Source organism: Ictalurus furcatus, chromosome 29 (genome assembly GCF_023375685.1).
Source record: "Ictalurus furcatus strain D&B chromosome 29, Billie_1.0, whole genome shotgun sequence".
Taxonomy (NCBI): Eukaryota; Metazoa; Chordata; class Actinopteri; order Siluriformes; family Ictaluridae; genus Ictalurus; species Ictalurus furcatus.
Window position 1 is genome coordinate 9,725,287 of NC_071283.1, and position 18,578 is coordinate 9,743,864.

An 18,578-nucleotide genomic window follows, 5' to 3' on the forward strand; every position below is an offset into this window, starting at 1 on the left:
CTGTCTTTATATGTTTTTTTCTTTTAAATACAAGTGAAAGTAAATTTACAAATCACTCCTCTTTGTTTTTATTAGCATTTTCCATGGTGTTCCAACTTTCACAAATCTTTGAACTTGAGTGGCAGAAATTGCTGCACAAATGTTTAGCAATTTTTGGCAATTTTTTGGCTCAAGATGACTAAAATACTCTAATTATGGGCACGCTTCCTAATCTGGTAAGACTGTAACGATCAGTGCAAAAATAAACAGAGAGAACAGCAGCTTTCTAATATTAATTATTTCTAATTAGGATTAAAATGGCTTCTGTTATATTTTTATAGCAAATTTGTTTTAACCACTAATTAATAAGATCATTTACCTTGAGTCCTGCTTGATATTCTGTAATACCCACTAGTGTGTGTGAATGGTTGTGTACCTTTAAGCCACCACAGATGGGGCAGGTGGTGAAGAGCATTCTAGATGAAGTCAGATGGGGACAGCAAATCAGGCAGTCAGAATGCGTGTCCATGCTTGATGAACCCCGAGCCTCCGAGTCTCTGGGAGATTCAGGAACAGAGCATGCAGCAGCTGAGGCTTCACTCTGCTCTTTAATTGTTTCCTCAGTCTGTTCACTGGCTGAAGCTCCTTTCTGCTCTCTGGCTTCTTCAAGAAGACTGCGGGGCGTGTCATACAGGTAGCGTAGTGATGAAGGCACTTGGTACTCATGGGTGTGGCTGACTGGACAGGTACAACGATGCTTTTCGGGACTAGAGAATGGCGGTAGGCTGAGCAGAGTACCATACTCCTCTTTGGGGCTCCCTGTGTCTAGGCTGCCTGTGTAGGATGAAAAGCTGCCAGAATAGGAGGAGTGGCTTCCTGTGGCAATGCCGCTGTCTGAGGAGCTCTGTCGGCCAATTTCCTGAAGTCTCCGTGAGAGAGTGGGCTTTGATGGCAGTTTGGGCCCACTGGCTGGATTAACTGGCAGTTTCTCCTCTCCATGAGAGGCAGTTCTAGTGGACTCAGCTGTGGTGGTGGGAACCGGCTCCACCCACAGGGCCAATCGGCTGCTGATACTGGAATCCGAGTGGCTGGTTTCTGAGTCGGAGGACCCGGATATGCTGCGGTCATCTCCAGCTACTGAGGAACTGAAACTGGAGGTGGATGCTAACACAAGATACAGAAAAAGAGAGTTAGACTGAATACACAGTCTTGGTAACCAGCAACCATAACATCAATCTTTTTTCTTGATTTAACTCATTAGCAATAGGTGATAAGATGAACGCTTTTCTGTTGTACCACTTGGGACTGTAGAAACCTATATTTAACATGTAAAACCTAGAAAAACAAGCACCTGCGTTATGAGAAAGCAGGCTGAGCCTCTTCTCCAACTCTTCAGCCTCTTGGTTCAGTCGCTCCTCTGCTGATGCTGCACTGGCACTCGGCTCTGGGAGTCACACAGATGGGAAAATTCACCAGGAATCTCTTAATCTAGGTATTTTGGGATACACTATGCAGAGCCTCCTATTCACTTTAATACTGTCAACATCTGCAATTTCAACAGTTAACAGACAAAGAAAATACTCAAGGATAAACTCTGAGCAGTTCATTCATAGAAGTGGGCAAACGCAAGACTATATTCAAGTACTATTAATGTTTTCATAATATTTTCATATATTTTATAATAATCATGTTTGAAGACAAACAACACACTATGTAGGTCTTACAACACCACTGTTATAGGGCTGTATTCCACCTGGGCTGTCAAAAGATATGTCGACGACACCGCCCCTCCAAAAGTATTGGAACATCAAGGCCAGCGCTATTGTTTTTGCTGTACACTGAAGACATTTAGGTTTGAGATCAAAAAGATGAATAGGAGACAGTAGACCACAATTCCAGCTTTCATTTCCTGATATTTACATCTAGATGTGTTCAACAACTTAGAACATGGCACCTTTGGTAGCAGAACACCCAATTTTTAGGTGAGCAAAGGTATTGGAACGGACAGTCTTAAAGTAAAATCGAGTAAATAACACTTAATATTTGGTTTCATATCCCTTGTTTGCAATAACTGCATCAGCGACCCACTGACGAGTACATCATGAGTCACATCATCAATAAAGATTAGTGATCCTATTCCAGCAATGCAAGCCCAAGCCATGACACTAATTCCACCATGGTTGACTGATGAGCTTCTATGTTTTGGATCATGAGCAGATGCATTCTTTCTCCACAGTTTGGCCTTTCCACCAGTTTGGTAGAGGTTAATCTTGGTTCCAGAACTTTTGTGGCTCATCTCTGTATTTCTTTGCAAATTCCAATCTGGCCTTACTGCTGGTTGGTGATGTCTCTGATGTTTTTGGGGTTTTATTCACAGCTCTCACAATGTTTCTGTCATCAGCTGTTGTTGTTTTGCTTGGCCGACCTGTTCGATGGCCGGTTGTTAGTACGACAGTAGTTTCATTCTTTTTCAGGACATTCCATATTGTATTACCTATGCCCAATTCTTGTACAATGGCTCTGTTCGATTTTCCCTCTTTTCTCAGCTTTAAAATGGCTTGCTTTTCTCCCATAGACAGCTCTCTGGTCTTCATGTTAGTTTATCATTTTTAACAATAGATGCAGTCTTACAGGTGAAACCCAAGTTTGAAACTCAAACCAAGAGTAGACATTCAGAGCTATTAATTGTTTAAACAATCAATCTAACAGGGCATACCTGGGCAACAAGAAACACATATCAGTTACATGGTCCAATATTACTGAACACTTGAAAAATGGGTGGGTTCAAACAAGTTTTTAAAGTTTTTAAACACATCTGGATGTAAATATCAGGCAATGAAAGCTGAAATTTTGATCTCATATTCATATTTTGATCTCAAACCCAAATGTCTTCAGTGTAAAGCAAAAACAAAAGAATTCGCCTTGCCGTTCCAATACTTTGGTAAGGGATTGTAAACAGTATGTTAGTAAAACTTACTTATAGACTTATAGATTCAGATTTACGCTGCTTACCTTGATTTTCTTTGAGAAATAGTTTTTTTTTTCCTCAAAAGATGAGCTTTTCAAATGAATCTAGATCACCCCTTTAGAGCAAGTACTGTATTTGCATTGAAGCCTATAATAAATCAGGTGGTAATTATTATTTTTTTAACTGATAATGCAGATTGCAGTTGTTAAGTAGAATAGAATACAGTTGCGATGTGATGTAGCACAAAATCAAGAAAAACTGTTCAATATACTAATCAACCTGCTATCCGTTAAACACTTTTCTACATTGTTGTAAAGATGTAATGATAGGATTAGAATATAAAAATGCTGCCCTCTCGCAGTGTATTTTTGTACTGCAGAGCCAGTGGAGATGAATGTAGAGGGTGGGGTGTTGAAGCAAACACCTCTGTGTTTGTCTAGCATTTAACTACTATTAATAGGCCTTGCATGTGGGAATGATGGCATATAGCCAAGTGAAACCATGGACACAGGGACACCTCTGCTGATCTTTTGACAACAATGCTAATAAAGGATATTAAACCAACTTTTAGGAAACTTTGGAAAATATTTTTCTTTGTCATAAGACAAAGCCAACACATTTTGATTCCAAGGCGAAGTAACTGAGAAGTGTGTGAAATTTGCAGACCCAACGCATCTGTTGCTGATTTCATTTCTAATCAATGACTTCATAAACTCAGGCACAGTGGAGAACAGAACTGCTCTTATTACAGCACTGTGACAGAGATGGAGAAGAAGGGGAGGAAAGGGAGACTATGTACTGCACTACAAGTGATTGAGTGTGATGGAGGCTCTGATGAGACTTTAGCCCCGACCTTGCCTTCTTCTCACTCACTATTTATTCTGTCTGTGAGTGTAAGAATAGTTGATCAGCTCAGATCTGATTGGCTAGTGCGAAGTGTGAGAACAGGAATACCCATAAATCTTAGGTGCCTGATGCAGCCACACGCGTGTTAGCCTCTAATTAGCTAGCTGATCAAATACATGTACATGACCTATTACCAGCCTGTACAGGATTTCGCAGTTTTTTTTGTGCTTATTGAAGACAAAAATGCTTGATTTTGTGGCTTTTTTTTTTACTTTGTGATGCAGCTTGGGGAGTTTTTGTGCTTTTTTTGTTGTTGCAGAAACCTACTTGAATTGGCGAAACTGCAAATGCATGAAATTGTTTTGCACAGTCTTTTGCAGTGATGTCTGTTGGTAAGTGAGACCTTTTCTCTGTACTCATGCTCGACATGAATTGAAGACGGCTTTGGCTGAATGTGTGTTGTGTTGTCGTCACATGACGCGTCATGGCCTAAAATCTGCGGTAGTTTTGAAAAACTGCAAGCTCCTCCAAAAATTATGGAGTTTGCATGATTTTGCGTTCATTTCTGTGATCACAAAATTGGTAAATCCTGGAGGGACTGTATAACCTTCACCAGTACACAACTGAAAATGAAAACACCAGGGGCTTGGGCTCAATAGAACATGCATAATGACATGGACATAATTAACTGACATACAGCATATTGTCATCATTAAACTGTATCTTTCTCTTTCTCTTTCCATTTCGGCTTTTCCCTAGTTCAGGGGTTGCCACAGTGAATCAATTTTCTCCACATGTGAATCCACCTTAAAAACATCATTAAACTGTATAATGGTTATTAATATTTGACACTGTACTCATTACTAATGTATTGCCACACTGTATTCTTATAAACCTACGCTAATGAGGAGTCATAGCCGTTAACCTGTTGTAGCCAGTATTTTCAAATGATCATAGGCACACACACACACACACACACACACACACACACACACACACACACACACACACAGACAGACAGACAGACAGACACACACAGACAGACACACACAGACACACACATATTCACACCTGGCAGCAGTGGTTTGATTCCAAAGGGAGTTCTGGAGGGGGAGATTCCGCGCACAATGCAGTCAAACAGAAAACTGATCTGCTCCCCTTCAGCACAGGATAAGAAGAACACACCAGCCCCTACACACAGACACACAGACCTTTAACACGTACCTTTTGGCTTCCATTATAAATGATTGCCTAATAAACAGTTTTACATTCTTTTCTCTGTACAGGTATTCTAAAGATGTGATGTATAGGGATTAAATTAAAAACAATGGAACGTATCTTTAAACACGTGACAAGAACAATATTTGTGTTTATTCAGGATAACAATGTAGTCGTATTAACACTGAGTATTATTACCATAAAAACACTCTGCTGTGCAGCTACAGGGCATATGTATAGCGTAAATAGTAACATGTTACTGTCTGCTTCTCTCCCATGCGCAAGTAGAAAAACCACACTTCAGAAATACTCTGAGTGACAGCTGGCCTTGAGTGAGCGTGTGAGGGTCAGTGGGTGGATAGATGTCTAGATTTACTCACATGTGTGATGTATGTGTGACCTCCCTAGGCTGGTGGTCAACAGGGAGACTTATGTTAACTTAGCAGCTAGACCACCCAGAATGAATACCCTCCACCACCAACACACACATTTGTCTAACTTTTCTTCTGAGTGCCTTCCATTGACATAATTATTAACACAGCTAATTAATTTCATACCTACACCTAAACCTAACAATAACCTTCTCTTCACAAACCATTACATTTTTAATTTTATTTTATTTTAATTTTAAAAAACAAACAAACAAAGAAAAAAAGCAAGGTTTCCTTTGACCGAACAAAACTGTCAGATAGTCCTATTGTTATCTGCAGCATGTGAGGCATTTAAAACACTCTGACTCATCTTACAGGTGATGAAAAAAATTGGCACTGTATGGACAGACTGCATGTCAAGGGATTAAACGAAAGACAGCGGTGTCACATAAGCAGCATACCACACATTCATGTTGTACAAACACAAACACATCATTGCTGACTCTTTACTAAACATCTGCACAACATTACATACTGAAGAACCATGAAACATCAAAAGACTTTTGCTGCATGTTAAGGGATAAAACCTTTCAAATTTGTAACACTACCTGCATCAGGACTGACAGAGAGTCAATCAGTGCCTTGTTTTACATAAACAAATCTTTACACTTTTGCAAGTTTTAACAACAAACATCCAACATATTTGCATCATGTACTGTATAAACACTAAAGCTTTGGTCCCCAGTATTCTGTCTGATTTTTCACAACCCTCACAAGGATGACACCAGAACACACTTACATGCCCTGCTTACTTACAATAACCACAACGAGTGCCACCCTCAAACACAAAGCCATTGGGGACTGGGCCGTATCTGCGCAGGTCCAGAAGGTTCCACTGGCCACCGATAACAGGGGGGACGTCCCTGGCAATGACGAGCAGATTGTTGCACAAATGAAGTGTGGCCAGACCAGTTTCCAGCTTAGTACCAGGCAGGACCGTCACCTTAAAACTGTGTACTATTTTGTAGAAAGAGCAAGACAGAGACAGAAAGAGACAAAAAGTGCATAAGAGGGCGTTAAATGAAAAATCCACCCTGAAAGTGTGATCTTTAATGGCATCCACGATTTATTTTGTAATTAAACTTTTTTTTTTTTTTTTTTTTTACTTTAAATGTCTCAACAACACCTTGAGCTATTTTCACTTTAAGTAACGTTTCCCTACATTACTCAGAATGCTGTTCAACTGCCCTGCTGGGAATTCAACTGTTCCAACAGAGCGCATGATGCAGCAGTGCTGTAGACGTTTAGTCTGTCCAGCTGTCTCACCTCCTTATCTGTACACTCTGCTCAAACAGATCAGCTTCCAAAGCTTTCATACTATTACCGTTGGAGGTCTCCTTTAAGAGAGACAAGTCTGATTGGCTTGATGCTGGCATTATAATGCAGCGTTACCCTTTTCAATCTAAAAACAGAAGTACTGCTGTTCAATATGCTGATTAGTTACCTCAAGATGAACGTAATTACAATTAGAATCTTCTAGCTCTGACCTTTAAATATTAAGCTAATTACCATAATATTGAATATGGAACCCTGTTTGGTTTTTCCTTCTTACAAATCTAATCCAATCTTCATCAAACTTGACTGAGATGATATACAGACTGTACCTGAAAACAAGTTATTGGATGGAATTTTCGTTTTCAGAGGAGTTTGCCCATGATACTGTACTCTATTTGATGGCGCAGATGCCAAACAGCAAATGAGGCAATATATCTTTTACATATTGATACCAAATTTGGTGGACATATATTACATGTTTTTGAGGTATCCTACCAATTTTGACATGTTTCTCATTAGGGGGTGTTATAACATTCAATTAACAGGGTGAGTCAGCAGATCTTCATTTATACTCTCATTAGTCTCACCATGCATTCATTTGATTTTTGTATTTATTGTATTATTACTTGTGCTCTTAGACTGAGATGTTCCTTTTCTTGACTGATAATTTTGTATACAGTTTATGCAAATGGTCTTTGACCACTCTAGCACTTGTACGAACTAGCATTTCTCTCTTGTGTTTAGGTTACGAATCCTTGCAGATTCGCTAAAGGCTTTGTATTGGTACACCTTCAACTATTTGCACGTTTTGCATAAATTACTCTGCATAAAAGTGTCTACTAATTGACTAAATGTAAATCCATGTTGAAATCTTGTTCACTATAATCCCAGATCTGCAATTTGCTTTCGTGTGTGACCTGAAGAGACCTGCACAAAGCCCTGACCTCAACCCCACTGAACACCTTTGGGACGAACTGGAATGTCGACTGCGCACTAGACCATCTCCGTGATTGATCTCACTAATTGTGAAATGTTTGTTAAAGTGACTGATAAATACCCAAACACATCTGTTCGGCACATGGGCAGCGAGTAATTTGGCCTCACCTCACTGAGTCATCGTATTTGAGTGTGTATGTGTGTTAGGTCCTTGGGCAAGACTATTAGTCCTCAATTGCTCAACTCTATGGTTGTACTGGATCTGGTCTATTTGTCCACTTTGTTGTCATTTTATGCTCTGTTTTTTTCCTGTGCACTCTGCTGTTGTCACGATTTCCCCTCGCGATAGTGCTGTAGCACACAGCACGTGTTAAAACCCGAAGCGTGAGTGTGCACTTCCGGGTTTTTCAGTGACACTGACTTTGTTTACTTTTGACACGTGCATTTCTTTTGATTTCTGTTCTGTCTCCACCCCTGTATTGTCATTGGTTGTTCCTTTATGTGTCATCATTAGTCTCCGCTGTTTTGTGTTCACTGTAATTGCATCCATCTCAACCACCTTTAAGTGACAGCTGTATGTGTATTTTTCAATGGCTGCAGCCTAATAATCTAATAACTCTAGTGATAGCGCAGTTGGAATAGAAAATGTTTATGCAAACACCTCAGTTGGAATTGAGTAAACCGACTGAGGTCAATCCGAATAAAATTTCTATCCAAATGAATGAGGTGGGTAATCCGGTTAATAATCCATTAAACAGAAAAATCACAGGCATGTACATTTATGTGTCTGATTACTTTTACTACTGGAACGAGCATGTGTTTGATCTCAGTAAAGTTCCGCATGTAGCATTCAGAAATGCTCTAAAACACGGGGGCAAGACTTTGATAAAACCTACATTTCTTATCTTATTCCCATATTTAACAGCCTTTAAAGTTGGCATTATTATAAGATGCTCATCTCAGTGATTGACCTCACTAATGCTCTTGTCGCTGAATGGACAAATCCCCACAACCCTGCTCTAAAATCTAGTGGAACGCCTTTCTGAAAGAGTGGAGGGTGTTATAGCAGGGGGGAATAAATCTGGATTGGGACGTTCAAAGAGTACATATGGGTACAAAATATCAGGTGTCCACAAACTTTTGGCCATATAGTGTAACACTAACAAGATTTCTAAAATTGAAACAAAAGTTTTCACAGTGATGTAAACACATAGACCTGAGAATTCTCACTAAATCAAATTATGGCACATTGTACACACTTGTACACACAATTATGTAAACATGCTGAGATGTGTTTCACACACACACACACACACACACACACACACACACACACACACACACACACACTTTCTCAAACAAGATTACTCAGTGAGGTGAAGCCAAATTACTCAGTGCCCATGTGCCGAACAGATGGATTTGGGTTTATCAATCACTTTAACAAACACTTCACAATAAGGGCCCTGTTCCAATTAGTAATAAATAACACCTGTGTCAGTGTGATAACACGTAGAACATTGCTTGCAGGTGTTTTTTCTTAGTGTCTTGTGTTTTGAGATTCTTTATTTTTTTGTGAGGTTACTTTGTAAGAATGAACATAAAAGGGCATAAACAATAACGATGTGTCTGTAAGAGCTTAGAAAGACCCGATTTATGTTTTTTAGCCTTGTGTAGCTGCACAAGCCATGACACATGGCTAAGATAGCGTAGCTTTTTACAAGACAGTGAAAAAACACTGGGAGAAATGTGTTTAGAAATAGAGCAAGTGAAATACAAAGTACATTTGCCTGTGAGTTACTCAGGGTGATAATGGTAGATTATTTAACAAACTAAAGTCACTACAACTAGCTTAGGTAGTTGGCCGAGAACTTTGGCCAACACAGGGTCATGGGAAGCCTAGAGCCCATTCCAGGGGACTCGGGGCACAAGGTGGGGGACACCCTGGATGGAGTAGCAACCCATTGCAGGGCACAATCACACACACACTCAAACACTACAGATAATTTAGAGTATTTAAGGGAACGTTTACACGATAATGATGTACTACAAATGGAAACGTTTTTCCTTTGCATTATTTTATATATACAAATATTTACTGTTGAAATGTTGTAGGTGGTGCTATCGAGCCATTTTGCTACGCTCAATTCTGGAACCCCTATTAGATGTAAATTTTCAACAGTTCTGACGCGTCTGAAGTTTCGTGAGTTTTCGGGTATGTTTAGGCCCTTTAAAATGTGATTCATTTGAGAAAAGAATAATACTAATACTAATACTACTAATAATAAATGGAGCAGATCCAATAGGGCGTTGCACCAGCGGTGCTCGGGCCCTAATTCTAAGATTTTGAATGCCCTTCGTCGGCGTAGATGTGGGTTAATAATTTGGCGTAGGTAACAAATGCGCCTCCGATGGTCATAGTAGTGATGCAGTATATCTACACTTTGCTGGACAAGTGTCAATAATCTCAAAATCTTGAGCAGCACAAACACAGTCCTGTACTCCGATGTTGTAGTTTTAAATGTCTCGCGCGTTGTTCTGAAGTATTCGCACACATGCCTATAGACTGAACACGTAATACGCGTGCGCATGACGTCATGGTTTTCACAAATTCTCATTTTTGTATGTTTACACGGAGACGATAAAGGCATCGTTTTCAAAAACTTGCACTTTGAATCCCGTTTTCAAAAGTTTGCGTGTTCAGGCCCCAAAATGTGTAGGTTACGCATGTAATCCTGTCCCGAGAAGGGAACGAGGCGTTGCGTTTGGCACAACAGTATGGGGAGCGCCCTTGCACACGTGACTCATACTGTTATGCTAAACGCAACGTCGAAGTTCCCATTGAAGGGGAACGCCATTGTCGTATAAACGAACAGCCAAACCATATTCCTGTTGAAAATGTTGTTGTGTAAACAGCCCCTTAGAGTACAATTTAGAAATACACTGCATGTCTATGGACTGGGGGAGGAAACCCCCGAAGCATGGGATGAACATATGAGAGAACTCCACACACACAGGGTGGAAGCAGGAATCGAACCCCCAACCCTGGAGGCGCAAGACAAATGTGCTAACCACTAAGCCACCATTCCCCCTGTGTGTTTATTCTATAACAGATGTGATAACAGTAACGTGTTCTTCACGTGAGATTATACGATGAAGATCAGCTAATGTTCTGCTTATGTTATCGATTAGCGTGATCCGGGCTGGTGCATAAAACGGGGTCGCGTAAACAGAGCTTGAGCTAATAGGGATATTTTTTCTGTCGATTAGTATGTTTTCTTTATATTTTGCCACAGCAACTAACATATTTGTAGCTGTCTTGTGAGCTTCAAAGGTATAGCCATACTCACTTTGACATCCGCTGCCTTTAGTGGCAATTGCGTTGCATTACTTGTTCAAAGACAATCTCAACTAGCAAGCAAAAAAGTCTTTTATAATGTGTGATTATTGTCTGCAACAGCAAAATCATACAACAAAATCGGGCCAAAAAAAATCATTACTAATACAACATTCAAGAAAATAAAGAATAAATACCTACAACACATGAAACCATCATTTTACTCCAACATGATCAAACGTTAAACAGCTGAACACTCGAGTATCAGTACAATCAATTTTTTTTACTAAGCTCCTATTTAATTATGATGCATAGAGTACATGTATTTATGATAAATCCACGTACTACATGAAGGCATCAAAACATTCATATTGGGGCTGAATGTACCAAATGAGAAAATATTTGATGACGCTTTCTTGTGTTAATTCTTCCAAGTGATGCATCTTCATTATTTGGATGCAATCAGGAACAATTTCAAGTATTCTTTCTATTCTTGGTACTTTATTTCAACGGTAATATACAGGTAACTAAGATGAGAATCCCGAGTGTGGGCAGACTAAAAGAACTGACACAAGGTGTGTGTAAAAGAACTTGTGCATTACACTATGAGGTTAAGTGCATTGAGGGGTACTTGATAAAGGAATGTGGGGCTGGTTGACCCTGTCAGCACTGAGTCTGATACATATTCATGAAGGGCCACAAATCAAAACAATGAAGTAAAGAGTCAAAGTTCAAGATGCGCGCACACACACACACGCACACACACACACACACACACACACACAGTGACAGCAAGCAGGTGACTTCACAGCATGCCGTGCCAGCCCCCCTCAGTATAGTAACTGCAAATCCCCACTGCCACACACACACACTCACACACACACACACACACACACACACACACACACTCACAGGTCACATTGGGTTATTTGCTTGTTAGATTTATGAGGGTAATGACTGGAATGCACATCAAAGCCTGCCATTTAACAGACTTCTCTCTATTGCTTAAGGGCACCTTTGAGCTTAAACACATTTCTATACATTTGCTCATTTGTATTTGTTCCATAACAACTTGTAAGATGTTTAAAACGTTTTAGAGCTAAGCGGTTTAAGGTACAACATTACACTAAATCAGTCTCCTTATCCTCATAATCTGCTCTACAAAACGTATTGTTTTGCTTTCCTGGTACACGAGAATCAATATGGCAGTGGTCCGTTAAGGATCTGTGTCAGTTCTGAGCTCCCAGGACTACCGCAGAGCCACTGTTAGTTCCCTGAGCAAGACTATCAGTCCTCAATTGCTCAACGTTACGGTTGTACTAGATCTTGTCACTTTGTATAAGTCACTTTGTCCACTTTGTTGTCATTTTATGCTCTGTTTTGCCTGTGCACTTTGCTGTATGTGTATTTTTCAATGGCTGTGTTTGCATGCAGCCGAATAATCTAATAACTCTAGTGATAGTGCAGTTGGAAAAGAAAATGTTTACGCAAACACCTTAGTTGGAATTGAGTAAACCGATCGATACCAAATGAATGAGGTGGGTAATCCTGTTAATAATCCATTAAACAGAAAAATCACAGGCATGTACATTTATGTGTCTGATTACTTTTACTACTGGAAAGAGCGTGTGTTCGATCGCAGTAAAGTTCCGCATGTAACATTCAGAAATGCTCTAAAACACGGGAGCAAGACTTTGATAACACCTACATTTCTTATGTTATTCCCATATAATAGCTTTATATAATATAAGATACTCATCTTATAATATTGGCATTGTATTATAAATGCATTACACTGATGTATAATGAATGCGTTTTTGTTTTTTTTCAACAAGTAGAATCAAAGTTTACTGTGATCACAAATGCTTTTTCTCTCCATTTAATAATCACACTTGGGTGACTCATTAAACATGAGCAGTGTGGAAAAAAAAAAAAGCTGAATGTGCTGACTGGATTCACTTGCTGCATGTTGTTATCTTAACTTTGGATCATGTTATGTGTAATAATGCATATAAATGAAGTATTACACCCCTAATACATTGTTTAGAAGTTGAATCAACTGTGTTGAATCAGGATAAACACAGTCTGTCCGTCAAGTGGGATTAGAAATAACTGCACTAGAGACTCTGGACATGCAACCTTAATGCACTGTGATCATTATTTCAGTTCTAATGCGATATTCAAATGAGCTAGCTAGCTAAATTTAAGTGTGAAAAGCTGTCAACAATAGCAGGAATTGGATCATCAGCGTGTTAAACTGTGCAGCCTGTACTTGCTATTTTGGCTTAGAAAGCTGGCAGCTGTGGACAACAATTGGAATACTGACAGCAATGGAAACACTATTACAGCGATCTACTCGTTAAGGATGAACGAATGTAAACTTATATGGTGGGAATGGATTTTTTTTATGTATATATAGTGAACAAAATTAAAAAAACACTGAGTGAGCAACAGTTCTGTGGGTAAAAACGCTTGTTGATAAGAAAGGTCAGAGGAAAATGGCCAGACTGCTTTGAGCTGAAGGGAAGGATGTACTAACGGATATAATCACTCTTTACAATCTTGGTGAGCAGAAAAAGCATCTCAACATCGAGCCTTGCGGTGGATGTGCTACAACAGCAGTTAGCCAAGAACACAAATCTCAACAACCATTAAAATCATAATTTTAGCATCCAAGAAAATTTCTTGCACGCAGAAATATCTTGTTGATGAGAGAGGTCATAGGACAATGGCCAGACTGATTTGAGCTGACAGGAAGGTTTTCTTAACTTAAATAAACACTCTTTACAACTGCTGTAGACAGAAAAGCATCTCAGAACACGCAACATGTTTAACTCTGAGGCAGATAGGCTACAACGGCAGAAGACAACATTAGGTTCCACTCTCGGCCATGAACAGGAATTTGAGGCTAGAGTGGGTACAGGTTCACCATAATTGGACAGTTAAAGAATAGAAAAACATCAACAATGTGTGTCCATCCACACAACTGCTGCTCACTGGATATTTTTTCTCTGTAGACTGTTGTGTGTGAAAAATCACAATTTCCCCACATTTTTCAGGTCACATCTTTCCCCATTCTGATGTTTCATATGAACTGATGCTCTTTATCTGTATCTGCTTCTTTGCCACATGAATGGCTGATTGGACAACTGGATCAGTTCCTATTAAAGTGGCCGGTGAGGGTACATGCCATGATATAAACACAGGGTTTAGCCCTATATGGCATATCAACATTATGGACACTTGCATTCAGAAACTAAACATTTAAAATTCTAATGCAGTTTTAAAAGGACTTAGACAGCTATTCTTTGTGACTGAATGGCCATCTGATCACTGAAAATGCATATTAATACCAACACATAGTCATACTCACCCTCCCCTAGATAGTAGCGAAGCCGAAGGTCCCAGGCCAGTAGGGCCTCCTTACTATCAAATCCCAGCTGAACGATCTGATTAAGACTGAGGATTGTCAGAGCATAGGCGACTCCTTCGCTGCTCCCTCCTGCCTCCAGACCACAGATGTGCTCCAAAACCACACTGCTCCGCTCCTTCACACCGCGCTCCTTAGACACCAACAACACCAGGCAGTCTGTGACAGAGAAAGAAACTGAGAAACAAGCGTTGGCGATATATAAATATATGTGTGTCTTTCATGCTAATAAAACACCTTGACGTGACCTGAATTGGCAGAGAGATGAGAGGAATATGGGGTGTTAATATTCATGGAAATAAGCCAAGTGTAAAGTGTCCCTGTTGTTCCCAGTCAGAGGAAATACAGCAACTGTGAAAACATCACCCTTCGTTCTCTCATCCACACCACCTTCCATTCGCCACATCACATGTATTGACCATGGACAGCTGTCACAACAGCTACATCGAGAGTGTGACCTCTACACTAACACACATTCATACACAATCATACACAGGCAACTAACTGATGCATCAAACTTCATGGGGTTAATTTACATATTAACATATTAACGGTGGCAAACCTGTCATTAACTGTCCTGCTGCTCCTCATCCACTGAAAATGTTCATAGCACTAGCATGGGGCAGCATGCCTCCTGCCCCAATGAGGGAAGTGAAATGCGGGCAGGATGCAATCCTCCGTAGACCCTGTAAGCAGCTTTCATTCTTTTTGTGGGTGTTAATATGTAAATCAATGACATGAAGTTTGATGCATCGGTTAATTGCATGTGTGTATGAATGTGTGTGAGTCTAATATACACAGAACCATTTCTATTGTAAGAAATACAATAGAAGAAGAGGAGGATTATAGAATTTATCAAGTCCGTTAGTGCTGCACGATTATGGTCAAAATGATAATCATGATTATTTTAATCAATATTGAGATCACGATTATTTATCATGATTATTAATTGATTTTAGGGACAACATATTTACATTGCACTTTCACATTTAAATAAACAGACCGCTGATTTCAGCTCCATGTTGTGCTACATTCCTGCTAATGTACAAATCTTTACATCAAATTAGACTGGTCCTTAAAGTGCATCATCTCGTAGAAGCAAAATATAAATAAAATTCTACCCAAAATATAGGTTAAGTAAAAATTAAAAAAAAACCATCAACCAAATGAAAATATGCAATCAAATATAACAATACGCAACCAAATGAAAACAATTCAGGCCTATGCAGAAAACGCAATGACAGTGTTTACAGGAGGAGAGATGCAGCCAAATCACCCAAGAGCGGTACAGGGATGACGTGATTTTGTACCGGAACCCGGAAGTTAGCATCACACCGATTCCCTCGACAAAAACCCAATAGGATTTTCACATAGGCTTTTGGATTATTGCAAAATTTAAGCTCTGTAATCAAGAAACATTTACAATACTAACACGTTTTGTCCATCAAAGATAATTTAAACAAATCAACACAACGTTTATGAATTTTGAAGCCTAAATACAATCGCCAAAAATAAAAAGCTAACCGTTTACTATAAATGAACTACATCGTTTCTGGGTTTTGGCGTTACAAAATGACGTCATCCCTGTGGTGACTGGCTGTAAGTTTAGGAAGCGTTTGATTTGATCTGCAGCGGTGTTTTCTATTAGTGGAGGACAAACTTTAAACGTCAATATCACAGTCGATCATGTTCATGCACTCGTGGGCAGTCAAAATCGTAATCGAGATCGATATGCGATTAATTGTGCAGCCCTAAAGTCCGTACATCAGAAATGCGTATGCACCATGGTGACTTTTTCCCACATAAAGTCTGAGAAAAAGATTTATAATATATATATATATATATATATATATATAATTTACAACATGAATTAAAATGCTATTTTCGGCTCATCATCTCTGACAGTGATTTTACCCTGAATATCCAATCACGTCAGCCAATTATCCTATCACATAATTTGTTGAGGCAAAGTCACATGACTAATTTTTTGAAGCGCATCGAGGAATTTATTCAGTAAATGTCTTTGCATCGTAGTTTACATCGCATGTCTTCTTATATGTTTTTTGTATGCGCATTTTGGAGATTTTATTCGCATCTGCTGTTTCCATCCAGCGTTTTTGTTTATACGACATCCCAAAATTCGCATAAAAATACGTGGACGGAAACAGGTCTACTGTTAACGTGTGACGTGAAGCAGTGAGTGATGGGATCCGAGTGTCCAAGAGTTAGGGTGTGTGTGAGGTGTTTAGTGAGGTGTTGAGATGTTGAGTATGATGGGTGTTCGGTCTGTGAGAACTTGACCTCAGGTCAAATCTATTTCATGACCCCTGTTCAACAGTTTTACATACCGAGTCCCTAAAAAAACGCCATGATCTGATCAGTATTCCTCATAAAGTGATACTCTGAGTTCGAATGGGTTCTTGGTCTTGTACCGAATATATTCAAACGCACAACCGCTGTGTCTTTAAATGTAATTCAACACATGGTGAGCTAAACTGGGAGAGCCCGAGTTGTGAATGGGGAACATGATATACAAGCAAGTGTTGCAAGGATATCTGCTGAATATATAACATAATGCTAAGTCAACTCCTGCACAAGGAAGCAGACTATGAAAGTTGAACACAAACTTAAAAACAAAACTAACACACATTCTTTTATATGTATATATATATATATATATATATATATATATATATATATATATATATATAACATTGTGAGGACCTACTAGTTTCCTGTCCTTATGGGGACATTTTGTGTGCAAACCAAGATATGCACCTAATGAGCCAGCTGTATTGTGTCATGTATACTGGTTACTGTAACATTTTACACTGTACCAGTGCAATTGAAGTGAACTGAACACTTTCTGAAAGTAAATTAGAGCATGCCTCGAAAAAGAAAAAGGTGTAAAGTTTTTAATAGTAAACTTCATCTAAGGTTACTTGTAAACGAAAGGATTCTGTTGCTAGGTCTGTCTGTGAGGGCCGCAGTATCAGATTTAACGGTTACATACCCGCCACCGGTGAGGGCTTACGGAGAACTACCCACCGAGCTTTCCACTGCGGAATATAAAAATAAACACGTCAAAACAAGCCTCAAGGTTAAAGAAAAACAAAACCGAAGTCTCTCTTGGAATAATAAATGAGTGAATTAAAAAAAAAAAAAAAAAGCAGAAGCTCACTCGCCTTTTTGCCGTCTCTGACTTTAACGTGTCCTTCCGCGACCGATGAATCCGTCATCTTCCTCCGCTCATGGCTCCTGAACAGCTGCGGCTCCGCGGCGCGCGCGGATCACTTTTCAAAATAACTGGCGCCGCCGCAGAGAGCCGCACGCGCAGTGAAAAACAAGACTTCCCGCGTCGACGGAAGAGCACAGGTGACATGGAGGTGGGTTTATTGATTTATTTATTTTATTTATATTTTTTATTTTTTGGGAGATCTTGGGCATAAAATCGTAATATGTGGGCATTTGGTCCATATTTATCCCCTGGTGGGAAAAAAAAATTAAACAATAGAAACCATCACAAACATTCTAATGGATTCCACTACAAATACCATTTCAAACCATCAGCTAACCATTAAAACCATTACCTTTATTGTTCCTTAATGGTATCCACTAGACATAACATAATGCCAATAGAAGTCAACAAATAGAAAATAAAGTGGAGAGCCACAGGGACCATTACAGTTTCCGTTAAAACCAATTATAACCATTAAAACCATTACCTATAATGGTCCTTAATGGTATCCACTAGACATGACATAATACCAATAGAAGGCAACAAATAGAAAATAAAGTAGACAACCACAGGGACCATTACAGTTCCCATTAAAAGCAATTATAACCATTAAAACCATTACCTTTATTGGTCCTTAACGGTATCCACTAGACATAACATAATACCAATAGAAGGCAACAAACAGTAAAATGTAGAGACCCACAGGTACCATTACAGTTTCCATTAAAACCATTACAAATTCTTTTAGGGTTTCTATTGTTTTGTTGTTGTTGTTTGTTTGTTTTACTTGTTTGTTTGTTTCTTAGCAGGGACATCTTGAGAGACTACACAGGCACAAAAAGTTTCCCTCAATAACATAGGGCTGCTGGTTTTTTGTTTGGTTTTTTTTTTACCATTAACAAAATTTGGCCTAATGGTGATGT

General features: G+C 39.3%; 2 protein-coding genes across 2 annotated transcripts in view; both read right to left on the minus strand.

The window, feature by feature from the left end:
* The window catches only part of LOC128604240 (uncharacterized), a 26,761-nt gene extending 26,173 nt beyond the window's left edge, over positions 1-588 (minus strand). The window contains exon 1 of the mRNA XM_053619211.1: positions 416-588. Within this exon, the coding sequence (XP_053475186.1) occupies positions 416-508 (93 nt within the window). The 5' untranslated portion in view covers positions 509-588. The remainder of the gene's footprint in view (positions 1-415) is intronic.
* On the minus strand, positions 576-18,533 carry LOC128604031 (protein Dok-7-like). The gene is made up of 8 exons (XM_053618802.1): positions 17,603-18,533; positions 17,431-17,476; positions 14,361-14,576; positions 6,199-6,399; positions 4,865-4,984; positions 1,331-1,423; positions 613-1,143; positions 576-580 (listed from the first exon to the last, which is right to left on the minus strand). The coding sequence occupies exons 1-8, from the start codon at positions 17,654-17,656 to the stop codon at positions 576-578; spliced, it is 1,266 nt and encodes a 421-aa protein (XP_053474777.1). The 5' UTR covers positions 17,657-18,533.
* Between the last annotated feature and the right edge of the window lie 45 nt (positions 18,534-18,578).

Coding starts and splice junctions, on each gene's coding strand:
- LOC128604031 (XM_053618802.1), bottom strand. CDS start 17,656: ATGACGGATTCATCGGTCGCGGAAGGACACGTTAAAGTCAGAGACGGC. Junction 14,577..17,430: donor TAAGCCCTCACCGGTGGCGG/GTATGTAACCGT, acceptor TCTCTGTCACAG/ACTGCCTGGTGTTGTTGGTG. Junction 1,144..1,330: donor CCTGCTTTCTCATAACGCAG/GTGCTTGTTTTT, acceptor ATCTTGTGTTAG/CATCCACCTCCAGTTTCAGT.